The following is a 13,953-nucleotide window of genomic DNA, read 5'->3' on the forward strand; positions in this document are numbered from 1 at the left end:
TACTTTTTAAAGTAGATTTATTCATTAGGATCATGTAATTTAGTTACATCCAAATTAAAGTTTACTTTCAAACTAACCAGAACATGAATGCTGAAAATTCCCTTAAGCTACAAACACTTTAAAATTATCAGATCAAAACAGTGACCAACATTTTACTCTTCTATTTTTTCAGAAGTTACTCATGCTCTTTAACGGCTTCCTGAGCACATGCTTGCCACTTGAACAAGTAAACATCCTTGCAACACTTATTTCACTTTGTGTGCACACCAAAAAATAAGTTAAAATGCCCCAACAGAGGGTTCTGTCTGAGAAACATATACTACACCTGGATCAAACATGACAATTCTGTAAACATCAGACACAGCTACAGTCATTACCAATATATATTTATGCTTATTTAATAGGAAACCGTTTCTGCAGTTACTGAAGTATTTTTCCAGACAATGAGAAGCATTTAAAAGGATTTTAAACCCATTTTGTACCCATGTGGAAAAGTGTTGAAAAGGTTTGGTTACACTGGTAGTCAACAGAAAGCACTCACAAAGGAGAGTCCATTTTTTGTTCTTGTACTCTTGTTTTCTCCATTCAGGGAATGAAAAGTTTCTCCTTATGAAACCTTATCATTTGGACTTAAAAATTTCTGCTCATCTCTCATTTCAACTCTTCTGGTTACTGCATCACTTTCTCCCTCAGTTAAGACATGATGTGAAGAGCAAGGACCAGTGGTACAGCACAGTCTCTTAATTCCAGTAGCATTCAAGTACCCTTCTTAGAGATTTCCAGCACCTTCCAGTAATCACTACTCCTGTCCTCATAGGGAGGGGAGGAACTAGGACAAATTAATAAATAGGAAAATAAATTATACCCTTGTCCCCACCAGAAAAACTATTTTAGGCTATTAACACCAATAGAAACTTTATCTTTGTTTGGATACAAACATCTAAGAGGTAAAGTGTGTCATGTTCAGGCAGCACATTTAAACAACCTAAGAGTTAGCTCCACACCAGATGTAGCCTTTCAAGATGATCCTCTAGATAAATATCAAATTCTACAGTATCATGTTCTGACTCATGTAGTTCCCTTTAACTGGCCATAAGACATTATCAGATTACAAACCAGACAAAATTCAGTGCTCTAGGACCTATCAGCCCTTCACAGAACAAAAGTTCACACGGAAAATCCTTAATCCCACACATTCTTTTCAAGTTTTTCAGTTTGAGATGGTGTAAATATAACATGCCCTCTACCTTTGTTTAAAAAGGCACATTTAGGCTGTTTTAAATGTGCTAAATGTTTTGTTTCCAGTGTTAAACATAAATTGTTCAAATGAAAAGAGCATCTGCAGGTCAATTTAATCTTCAGTAGGCAACAAGAGCTGCTGTGGAGATGATGGATGAGGTTACTTTTCCGCTGATCCAGTATTCTTATAAATGTACAAAACCTCTGCAGATCAGCCTTGGGAGGGAGCTCTACAGAGCAGTCTGAAAAATAAGACTTTTCTGTCAGTTCCTTGGTTTTATTTGGTGAACCCAAATATTTGGCTTTATTTTTCCGTGGACGCTGCTGCCATGGCTGGTTTGATCCCCTCGCGCGTGGACTTCAGCTCCTCCAGTTCTGTGTTTAGTTTGCTGATCACCCACTCCAGGGCATCCCGACCCTGCCAGAAAAATACCAGAATTTAGGATCAGAACAGACACACCACCACTGCTCATGTTTCTATAGTTCTTCCTCTGTCAGACATGAAACTTGTTTTAAAATCAATGCCATGCCCTGCATAGTTTGATACCAGATTATACTGATGATTTCTTAGCATCTTCTTATGGAAACTTCACTGCAAAGGCATTTCTAAGCCAGAAGCAAACGCAATGCCGGTGTGAGCTCCCAGCAGCACGCCGAGGCAGAAGGCCTAATTCAGCAGTCAAGCTTCCTCACCTAAGAGATTTGCTCTTTTTGCTGTTTGTTGCTCCCACCACCCAAAGAGTATCAGCAGATTTATGGCAAAATCCAGGTATTGTTCTCAGTTTCATTAGCCAAGTGTCACAGTTTGACGAGTTATATGGAGAGTTTTTGAGAAGATCCAGGACAAAGAAAGTCTTCCAAGTGTGCTATGAAGTAGCAGCTAAGCGATCTATCAAGAGCTCAGAAGTGGACTCAGAGTGAATTCTATATTTGTACATAGCAACTTTCCAGCATCTAAACGAGACTAATTAGAGACTAGAGCTGCACATTTCATATCAAGGTATGGAAATGCCTCAAGCTTGGAATTGACAGCCAGTGCTTCAGTAAGAGCTGGAGAGCCCAGGACAATAAGCCTGTCAAAAACCTTTTACCTTAAGAAGACCCTGCAGCAGCTGCACCCCAATGACCACGAGATGCAGCCAGCGGCACAACACAGCCAAGAAAATACAGAGAAGGACTTTAACGAAACAAAAGTCAATATTTTAGAGCTCTGCAGTCTCAGAATAGCAGCTTTTGCCAAAGCAAGCAGATGGGATCAGACCAGGAAAATACCTGGCCTTTTTTCACTTAAAGAGAAGCCAAGAGACATTCCCTTCTATTACTCTACTAAGAATAAGAAGTACAAACAGTGGAGAGCAGTAAGTGGGAGCCACATGGTTCTGGCCAAGTCTAGAATTCTGGAGGTAAGGGTTTGAGTCCAAAAAGTCATAAATGTTCAGGGGAGCCAGTGTTCAAGCCTTCTGCAGAGAACTGATAGAGAGGAGGAGCACACTTTCCTCCACACACAAAGTTTTGTTCCAAACCGTGATGTGCTAATTTTGTTGTATGCATTAAAGGTGATAAAGTGCACAGAAACCTCATAGTGTCCAGAACTTGCTGTTGCCCTTTATAAACCATTAAGCATGAACAAGAATCTGAATAAGCAGCTTTGAAAACCTAAGGAAAAAAGAATGTCAAAACAAAGCTGAAGGATTTTTTTCCAGGCTAGAAACACTATTCTGGAATAATATGAAAAGAAATAAAGTTTTACTATGAATAGGAGCACAGTTATCTCAGGACCCTCAATAAGGTCAATGAAAGGCTGACATGGTTTCTCTTTGGGTTTTCCATATTCCAGGGACTCATAGAATAAACAGAATTGTTACTTCAGCACTGTCAGGCAGTCCTTAAACTGAGAAAAGTCATCCAGGTATCACAATAAAGTGTTCTGCTCTTGGTCAAGGCTCTGAAAGGGAGATTCAACTCCACGTCAAACTACCTCAAGAACTAGGATGCTTAAGTTAATTAGTTCAAGAGATGCCTTTAAAAGATACTAATAATATTCAAGAAAGCATTATTGAAATTGTCCACTTTAAGTATGGGTTGCTGATAAAAGACTTTAGAAGGGATGATTTAACTTCTGAGCTCCTTCCACTTGAGCACCAAAGTGACTGTTCTTCAGCAGGTGGTAACTTCCACCTTCTCCACTGTGGAAGACCTGGGAATCCCAGCAAAGCACAAATAAAATCACCCAGACATGGGCAGGCTACTGCACAGCAACAAGTTGTAACCAGCTGTGAATTAACCGAGAGGAGTGCTCCATAAGGAAAAAGTGGGGGGCAGGGAGGGGAATCATCTTTCAGTAAGCAGGCATTTGGTCATTTAAAAGTCAGGTTTGAATATCCTCTCTGAGGTGACACAGGCACAGAGAACTGGGACAGCAACAACTTGGATGTTGTATTTGTTACATAGATCAAAGAAGACTTGTCAAGAGGTCAAACACCCCTGCCATACGAAACACTTAGTAGAAAAACACTGAGATTCTTTTCATGCCCTGACTTGAAATAATCACACCATTGTGTTTTACTCGATATCTTTGTTGATGAGATAAATTAATAAAAAAATTCCATGACATTCAACTGGAGCACCAAGATATTTCCTTCAGTTTTTGATAGTACATAAGTCTGTGTATATCTCCTTAGACCTGCATATACTATATGCCATATTTTGCAGCTAAGAATAAACTCACAAGGAAGACCTCAGGAACATTCTGCACAGGAAATGAAGTTAGAAATCTCAACCAGATGCAAAGCCTCCAAGTGCCATGAAACTACCCAGTTACCAGAAAAAATCTGACAGAGGACTGCCTATAAAGTCTCATACTGTACAACAAGTTCTGCATTAAGTCATTAAGCAAGCACACTCATCCCCAGGCATGCACGTTGTGTTATTCATTATTGCAGGTGTCAGCAGCATGACGTGTCTGGCAGAACAAGCACTGTGTATGAAGGTTGTTGGTAGAGCTTAAGTGACTGATAAGTGCTGAGCCTTTGCAGTTGATGTTTTCCAGAAAAACGGCCATAAAAGCTTAGTGGAATGAGAATGTCAAAGCAAACACTCATGGCATACACAGATCTCAAAGTAAGCAGTGTAAAAAGCCCAACTTTCTTAACTAGGAAAAGCAGCAAAATGGATTTCTTTCTTTTTAAGAAATCTTATTGGTTGAAGCAGAAGCCAATACAGGAATGACAGGGACAGGCTACACTGACTAGTGGAAGGAAAACAACCTGCACAGAGATCTCACAGAGGCAAATACACTCAGTTCTCTCAACCCTGAGCTCAGATTTGTTCATAGTCACATCACTTCAGGGACACATCATACCAACATGAATATAACTACAAGACCAATGAAAAGCAGGAACAGTCTGGCATCCTGACAGCTTCAAGCTTTGCAGAGATTTCCTCAGAAGGGCAACAACATTCCTCAGGCAGAAGAAAAGCAAATACAATTCCGCTATGCAAAAGATTACCCCTGTCAGGCAACCTGTTTCAAGAAATCAATTTTATACCCTCAAAACACAGTTCTGTTTCATTTTTATAATGCCAATTGCACTCACTAGCAAATTTATTATTTTCTTGAGGTACCAGCTTTATATACTGAAATCACAGAAACTAGGACCAGATCAAACATGTGGTAGAAGGACTCCTTCACATCCCTAGTTGTCTGCAGTCTTCAAGCCATAAGCAAGACTGTGTGGCACAAGACATGGCTGCAGCAAGTTGGCTGCCCAGTGGCACAACCACGGGATAATGGATCCAGCCTGGACCAGGGCTGTGCTCACCCTCTACAACGGCAGTGCAGTGAACACGTCTGCCATTCCTGTATGCAATGTGTGTAAAACAGACATGCAGGGTAATTTATGAAATCCACATGACAACAATCCATGCACATATTTGCTAGAAAGCTGAAATGCTGTACCAAGAAGAAGAATGCTGGCATTACCACTAGTTAGTACAAACTGCAGGTGTGGAGAACTGCTAGCTTAGAGCACTTTCAGAATTTTGAATTATCCACTCAATAGCATCCCACCCCTAGAGTAACACAAAAATATTTACAACAAATGGCAAATTATTTTTTCATCGTCATTAAAAATGATAATGCATCACCTGCAACTGCTACCTCAGAGCAAAATCTCAATAATCCCTATTTCTTCAGAACAACAAAACATTTTTCAGTAACTGTCATGAAGTTTAAGAGGGGTGCTTAGAGCACAGAGGCACAGCACAGCATGCAAGAAGAGCTGGTAGTAGCACAGTAGGTACTGGCTAGCAAAGAAAGAGTTGCTAACAGCAATTACAAATTCCTGCCAAGTTCAAAATCTCTAGAGACTTTTCAGTGAAATATACAGGACAAGAAGATCTTTCTGACTTCCAAGAAGCTTTTGAGCCAGTGTGTCCCTTGAAAATGGCAGAATGGAACAATCTTTAAAAGAAATTGAGCTCTCTCACAGGCAACACCTCAACAGGTACCACGAAATATTTACAGTTATGTCTGACTTCAATAGAGACATGCAAATGTAATTGATGCCTCAAGAGGAATCTGGCCAGCATTTTTAAGTGTACCTAACTTGATCTGGCACACCAGACAACTAGACAATGCTTTGCTACCTCTGGGTCAGCCTGAAGTTTGGTTGTGAGCCAGGGTTTGTTCCTGTCTTTCAATATACACCCCACACAGACATTTAAGTGGGAACCGGATCAGAACAGAACTGTAATTTAACTGAAATACCTCCCATTTCAAACAAACACAGAGAGCACCCAGCTAGGTAAATGTACTCTTCTGTGTCTAGAAATGACCCATCACTTGTTCCCCATCCCTGACTTTAACATGTTTTCCTCTCACTTTAGGAGAAGCCACAGAAGGATGGAAAAGGAGGCTTTCTCCTCTCTGATCTAGTTGGTCCTACCAAGTTGGCTTACACTGGCTTGGTCAAGGAGCCTCCCTCACAGGGATGAAGGGCCAGCCAAAGCACAGGATCTGTGGCATAGCAGGAGTTACCTGGGCCAGATTCCCACTGTGCTGAACCCCTCCAGCAATGCAGAACCCAATCTCAAACTCCTAACAGCACTCATCCTGCTGTTAGGCAGCAAGGCCTATGCTTCTCTAGGAATTCCATTTCTTCCCCAAAGAACTGCAGGACAAAGTGCCCAAGAATAATCACTCCCATAGCTCTGCCTGTGCTGAAGAGCAGCTCCATGGTTGCAAGCCAAATAGAAAAAGCAAGCACAGGACAGAGGAGTCAGTGCAGTGTTACCCAGGAGAGCCAGCATAGTCTCACCTCCCCAAAGAATATGCTCCACTTACAGTACATTACTTTCAGCCAAAGGCAAGGAGACAGCTCAATAATGGATAGGAACTGGAACAACTGACAAAAGCAGTATAGAAAATATGCTGGTATTAACTGATAAATCCACATTATAAAGGCTGAAAGTGAAGTTACATTCTCTACTAGCATTAACTCCTAGAAATAGGAGGTTAAAAAGCAAAGACTGCTTTGGAAAGCAAAAAAAACCACATCCCAACTAATAAAGTTTGTGTGCTATCTGTATCTGTAGAATACACACAGAAGCTTGCTTGTTCTGCTCTGCAATTCTAGTTGAAAAATAAAGATTTAGTAGTGACACTTTTTCATACTTTGGGAAATTAGATTCTACTCGCTGAGGTTCTATAAAAAAATCTATTGAAACACTGTGCACAAAACCTAGAGAAATTAAATATAACATTCAACACACACCATTGGCAATTACTGCTTCAAAAAAAAAGAATTATTGGAGGGGGGGGGAGAGGGAGAAAACAGAATAAAGATGTACCTTTCTGGCATTAGAAGATATTGTGTTTGCCATCAAGCTTTCCAGATAACTGCTCAAGCTAATGCCTTTAACAGTAATAATTGCTTCTTGAGTTAGCACAGTCCTGCAAGGGAATAAAGAAAGGTTAACACCTAAGCTGAACTGGACTAACAAATTGTCTCCTAGACACAAAGACACACGCAAATATCTCTACTTACTTTTCCGGGTTTTCTGGATGAGGTGTGTAAACCAGTCTCTCGTCAACAGACACCAAGTTTGTGAGCGTAATCTTAAGAACAAAAACAGAGCTGAAATCCTCACTTACCACCTTTCATTTTTCTGTTATCAGCAGCACTACTCAATAGCACTCAATTTAATGTCAAAATAGTGTACACAAAATATAAAACCCAGAACACAGTCAGTAAAAACACCCATAAAGGATGATGCATTGTCTCCTATCCTTGATCTAATTATATCAAAGTTCCCATTCACACACCAACCACCTTCTCTGAATGTCAAGTCTGATTTATGGCTGGCAATTCAGAGAGGCTCTTCCAGACCACCACAACACCACTTGGACTAGACAGAAAATTAATGCTCAGGAAAGACAATGTCTCTTGTGCAGAGACGAGGCCCTCCTACAGACAACCCCATGTTAAATCTGAGAGTTACGAGCTCCCAGGATACCAAAATACAGCACAATATTTCATTTACATTCTACGAAAAAAGGCATTTCACATTAAAACTTTTGTTGGAGGTGGCAGAACTTATTCACCTCAAAGTCAAACTATTTTACATGCATTCTGAGAAATAATCTTGCATTAAAAACAAAATCACAAATGTTTGATGATGAAGTATTTAAATAATGAGAAGAAGAAAAAGAGAAAAAGAGTAATCTAAGACACTGATTAAGACATGCCTCTAATGATAGACATGGACATATTTCTAATCTAAATGTTAAGAGCAAAACATCCAACTTCCAGAACTAATTATCAGAAATTTCTTAAGTCACCACTCACATTAGTTGAGCAAAGCTCCATCTTTTTTTCCACTGGATCTACCACAGAATGTTCCTCAATGTACGTCAGTGTTCTATTCGTTCCTAATATCTAAAGGGGAAAAAAAACATTAAGTATCAAACAAACAAACTGAACCTTAAAACACAAAAATGCCAAGTTCTCAGTGACCCCAAATAAATACAAAGTAATTAATTCATGGATACCAGAGGACTGTGATCAGTGGTGAGACTTCATTGTCTAGATTGTATCAGCCATAGAGCACGGCACAGACCAGCCTGGAAGGCATTTACAGACATACACAAATTTCAGCTTTTACTTTGAAATCAGCTCCAATTCAGAGGATGACATAGAAGTGCATCACACCCTTAATAAAGAATGAAGGCTGCAAAAATGTACCGCTTTTACAATACTGGGCAATCCCCACTCCGTGCTGAGAAGACGGTGACTGTGCAACCTCCCCTGGTTATCCAGGCTCCTGTCGAGGACATCTACTCCTACCACACATGGATTCATGGGGTTGGGGTACTTTCTCATAGCAGCTTTGATCACGGTATCCCAGGGATGTCTGTAAAAGGAAGGGGTGAGAGTATCTGTAAGTATTCTGTATTCAAGCGCAAGCATTCAGATGATACTAAATCAGGATATAGGTTGTGCAATATGGTACATGCTGTACAACTTCATAGCTCCCAGAAGTCCCTCTGGAACACAGTTATGCTTGGAAAGGCAATAAGAAAGTACTGACACACAAACAGAAGAAAAAATAAATTCTCTCCAGACTGAAGCAAGGAATTATTAACGCAAGACTAAGAAAAATGAAGGCAAGGGACAACAGTCACTCACTGCCAGAAGTGACATTCCAAGTAGTGCCCACAGAGATGGTGGAAATCTCAGCTCAATCCAGAACTCCACCAGGAAAGCAACCTGACCTAACACTTAAGCTTGCCCTGCTTTGAGAAGAGGGCTGGACTAGATGACCTCCAGGAGTCCACTCCACCATAAATTCTTCTGTAATTCTAAGCATACCAAATAAACTAAAGAGAAAATCATTGCTTTTTTTTTTTTTTTGTTATAGGAAGGAACAGAAGCTAAAGTGAAATTAAATTGTACTAAAAAAAGGATGATTGGGAAGTTCAAAATAAAGAAACAGATGTTTAGAAACCCCATCAGCTCACAGCCTTGCGTCTGCACCTACACTACCGCTTCCAGCAGTTTGTTAGCATGAATTCCACTTACGGATTCTCTACTCAGAACTATTTCTATGAAACAAATTTTGATAACCTCCAACTCCTGGGATGGGAGCAGTCCTGCTACTCAAGGCCAGACTGTCTACACAGCTCTTGAAGTACTTCAGATATTTCCTTCTGAAACAGAGGAGGCTACAGAAACCATGGACTTGATCCAATAGAGAAATTCTGTCCCTAATTATTTCTATACTCAGAATAATTGACTGTCCCAACATGACAGCCTTACAGCCTTTAAAGGTATGTTTAAAAATTCAACAATTGGTATCTAACTTAAGAAGGCTTAGGGGTGCCAACTTGTACTTAAGAGTTGCACTTAGGGCCCTAAATGGATTTTATTTTAGTCTTAAAATAGACTGGTACAGAAGGGCACCGACATTACAGTACTACAAGAACAAACAGAAAGTTGGAAAAATAAGTTATTTTTCTAACAAGAAAAGTGTCAGAAAGCTTTTTTTGGTGCAAGCAGGAGAAGAAGGAGGCCTCAATTCCTGCAGCAGATGGAGAGCTGGAGGATTGTTCCTTGTTCCATCTTCAGTGACTATACACCTCCATCACAGAAGATACACAAACTGAAAATGACAAAATTCTGTTAAATGTCCCTAAGGGATTGAGTCAGAGATCTGATAAGGCACAACAATATTTTATTAGCCATTCAAATTAACTATCTACACCCACACACATTACGCCATAAGATGGGGGTGTTCTAACACAGAACTTGATGAGAAAACATCAAATAAAAATAGCTTTTGCATTCCCTAGGTGACAGATACTCATCTCAAACTCAGGAGTTGTGTCACGCTCGAGCAGCCTCTGCCGGGTATTTCCTGTTAGAAACCACTGCTCACTTACACCAGACCAATGCTGAAGTTGAGCAGTGAGTACCTGCATCAGTGCAAGGAATTCAGCTGTGTTGAGGTAGTTAAAGAAATTTAGAGCAACACATCTGGGATGTTTTGTAAATATTTTACGAACTATCCCCCAGGGTGCTCTTCGGGCTTCAAGACTTTTAGGACACCTGTAGCAGGGGAGTCATCGGCGGTGGCATTCCCAGAGCTGCACCGGCACTGCTCAGCCCTCCACGCCAGCTCCCGGGACAGCTTGTTACACACCTCTTGATACTTTTCCCTGTTGTTTCCTCGTTACACGAAGGTGGAACTGGATGTCAGAACCACGTTCCGATCAGAAAAGCTCTGATGGAAAGAACACTTACTCAGAGAGCTGGCTGCTGGGCACTGCAGCGGCACTACCTGAGGCTAAGCTAAGGGATACAGTCACTCTGTCCATACCTCTTGGAATATATCATCGACTACATCAGTAGTTTGGGATTTATTTTCATTTATAGTGTCAAAGTTATTTTTCTTAAACACCCAGCCCTTTATCAAACCATCCCGCTGTCGGGCCAGCTCTACCGCTCCATCCTGTTGGAATGCTATTCCCGAAGTAGAAGCCCAGGCGCGGCGTGCAGCCGCGGAGGAAGGAGCTCGAGGCGATGCAGGACCGGCACCGCCGAGGCCTGTTCCCATTCTCCCTCCTCCTCCTCTGTCGGCTGCGCCCGCAGCATTCCTATTTCTGCCGTCACCCTGGCGCGGCCCGGCTCGCCCCTGTCCGGTGAAGCGCCGGGGTCTCGCCGCGCCCTCCGGCCCCCCCCGCCCGGCCCCCTCACCCGAACACGTGCTCCGAGCTCCAGATCTTCATGGCCGCTCCCGGTGTGTCCTCTCGGAGCCCGGCGGGAAGGGCGGGAAGGAGGGCGGGAAGGAGGGCGCGCGGCGGCGGCTGGCGCGCGGCGGCGGTGCCCGGCTGACTGACAGCCTCGCGCCGGCCCGGCGAGCGCGAGCGGCCGCGGGGAGGAGCGCGGGGGCGTGCCCGGGCCGGCGCGCGCGTCACGCGCCTGCGTCACCGCCCCGCCCCTCCCGCGCCCGTGGGAGCGCCGACGCAGCGCACATGCGCAGGAGGCGTGCGGCCGGGCCCGGGGTCAGCCACCCGCAGGGGTCATCCAGCTCCAGCTCCTGGCCCTGCACAGGGCAGCCCCAAGAATCACACCCGTGTGTGTTATCCAAGCGTTACCCAAACGCTTCTCGAACTCTTGTCAGGTTTCGTGCTGTGACCATTCCCCTGGGATCCTGTTCCAGTGCTCAACCACCCTCTGTGTGAAGAACATTTTCCTGATACCCAACCTAAACCTCCCCTGACACAGCTCGCTGTGGAAAGGCACATCCTGAGAAAACAGTTCTGCATTACCCCTGGTCCTCACAAACAAACCTTCACCACTAACTCCTCGGTACAAAGGAGACACAGAGCTCCCGGAGCAGGTCTGGTGCAGAACTACAAATATGATTAAGGAACTGGGGCATCTCTCTCCTGAGGGAGGAAGGGCTGAGGGACCTACACCTGCTCAGCCTCCAGAAGAGATGGCTGAGAGGGGACTTCATCAATGTGTATATATAGAGGGGGGATGCCAAGAGGATGGATCCAGATTCTTGGTGGTGGTGCCAAGCAATGGGACAAGAGCAAATGGGCAGAAACTCATGCACGGGAAGCTCCACCTCAGTATGAGGAAGAACTTGTTTACTGTGTGGGTGACCGAGCACTGGAGCAGGTTGCCCAGAGAGATGTGGAGTCTCCCTCACTGGAGATATTCAAGAGCCATCTGGATGCAACCCTGTGCCATGTGCTCTGGGTTGGACTTGAGCAGGGGGGTAGATGACCCACTGTGGTCCCTTCCTTTCCCATTTTGTGATTCTGGGATTCTGTGAGCTACCCGGGTTTTTGTTTAATCAAACCAGGAGTTTTGATTAAACACCCTAATAACAGCTGTGGGGATGACATGCAGCCAGGGACAGCATGTGCAGGGCTGTGCCCAGGGATGAGTGACTGTTGAGGAATACATGTGAGGCAGTAGCTCCCTTTGCAAGCTGCACATTGAGATGTAGAGGGAGCTCTCGGTGGGAGCCTGAGACAAGAGGCCATGAACTGCCAACCCTTTGGTGGTGCCAGGTGAATGGACACTGGGAGACACAGCAGGAGCAAAGACTCATGAGTAAGAGCAAGATTTGCATGTGGCTTGGACTGTGGGGGTATAAAAGCCTAGCGGTTCCTTTGCTGGGGGTCCCTTCTCAGAGGCACCAGCTGTGGCTGTTTCTGTGTTACTGCACCATGAATAAATTGCTTTATGGAACGAGACATTTGACACTCTGAGAAACCTGGGGTTGATCCAGTAAGAAAACCTGGCCTGATTGCGTGAGGGGAGTCAAGTGGGGCACCCGTGGGCTCACTGGAGCTGCCCGCTGGAAAGGGGCTCCGGTTCCAGCAGTGAAATTCTCTGGCCTTGGGAATGTGACTGACAGAAAGTCTCATGAATGGTCAGACTGGAATGTTTCCTTAACAGTGGTGACACCAAATGCCTGAATTCACCTAGAAGACTTTGCATGGACACATTCTACAGCAAACACATTGATATGAGATGCCTTACATAGTGGGGCAAAAACAAGAGACAAGTTTCCTTATTTCCCACCTCCAGGCTTTGTAGAACATTACTACAGAGTAAACCAGCCCTGGCAGTGAGGAAACCTGCCCTTCTCAGTGATGCTGGCCAGGCTGGGCTGGGCTGTGCCCCGCTAACTCACCCGCACCCTTGACTCAGCAAAGGGATCTGGACAAGCTGGAAAGATGGGCTGGGACCAGCGGTATAAGGTTCAACAAGACCAAGTGCTGGGTCCTCCACTTTGGCCACAATAACCCCATGCAGCACTACAGGCTGTGGTCAGAGTGGTTAGAAAATGCCCCAGCAGAAAAGGACCTGGTGGTGCTGGTCAACAAGAGCTGAACATGAGCCAGCAATGTGCCCAGGTGGCCAAGAAGGTCAGTGGCACCCTGGCCTGTATCAGAAACGGTGTGGCCAGCAGGACCAGGGCAGGGATTGTCCCCCTACACTTGGCACTGATGAGGCCACACCTCGAATATTGAGTTCAGTTCTGAGCCCCTCAGTTCAGGACATTGAGGTGCTGGAGAGTGTCCAGAGCAAGGCAACGATGCTGATGAAGGGTCTGGAGCACACGTCCTGTGAGGACACGCGGCTGAGGGAGCTGAGGGTGTTTAGCCTGGAGAAGAGGCGGCTCAGGGGTGACCTTATCGCTCTCTACAACTGCCCGAAAGGAGGGTGTGGCCAGCTGGGGGTCGGACTCTTCTCTCAGGCAACCAGCGATAGGACGAGAGGACATAACCTCAAGCTGCATCAGCGGAGGTTCAGGTTGGACATTAGGAAGAAATTCTTCACAGAAAGGATGATTAAATATCGGAATGGGCTGCTTAGGGAGGCGGTGTTGTCACTGTCCCTGGAGGTGTTTAAGGAAAGCCTGGACGTGGCACTTAGTGCCATAGTCTAGTTGACGTGGCGGTGTTGGGTCACAGGTTGCATTCGATGATCCCGGCGATCTTTTCCAACCCGACTGATTCTGGGATTCTGTGAAATCCCTCCCCGGGGCGGGCGGGGCTCCGGTGGGTGACGGCGCTGGGCGCGGCCGGATGGCGGCGCCTGACGGCCCTGGGGCGTGGCCTCCGCAGGGGGCGGGGCCGGAGGGCGCCCTTCGGCTGCAGAGGAAATGCACGCGGCGGCGCGGTGACGT

At 44.7% G+C, this 13,953-nt stretch overlaps 1 protein-coding gene across 1 annotated transcript; it reads right to left on the reverse strand.

The window, feature by feature from the left end:
* Positions 1-11,156, reverse strand: PRELID3A (PRELI domain containing 3A). Its single transcript, XM_039549689.1, has 6 exons — positions 10,995-11,156; positions 8,484-8,652; positions 8,088-8,177; positions 7,287-7,357; positions 7,090-7,192; positions 1-1,657 (listed from the first exon to the last, which is right to left on the reverse strand). Exons 1-6 carry the CDS (start codon positions 11,024-11,026, stop codon positions 1,544-1,546), a joined length of 579 nt encoding a protein of 192 aa, XP_039405623.1. The 5' UTR covers positions 11,027-11,156; the 3' UTR covers positions 1-1,543.
* Between the last annotated feature and the right edge of the window lie 2,797 nt (positions 11,157-13,953).

Source organism: Corvus cornix, chromosome 2, assembly GCF_000738735.6.
Source record: "Corvus cornix cornix isolate S_Up_H32 chromosome 2, ASM73873v5, whole genome shotgun sequence".
Classification (NCBI taxonomy): Eukaryota; Metazoa; Chordata; class Aves; order Passeriformes; family Corvidae; genus Corvus; species Corvus cornix.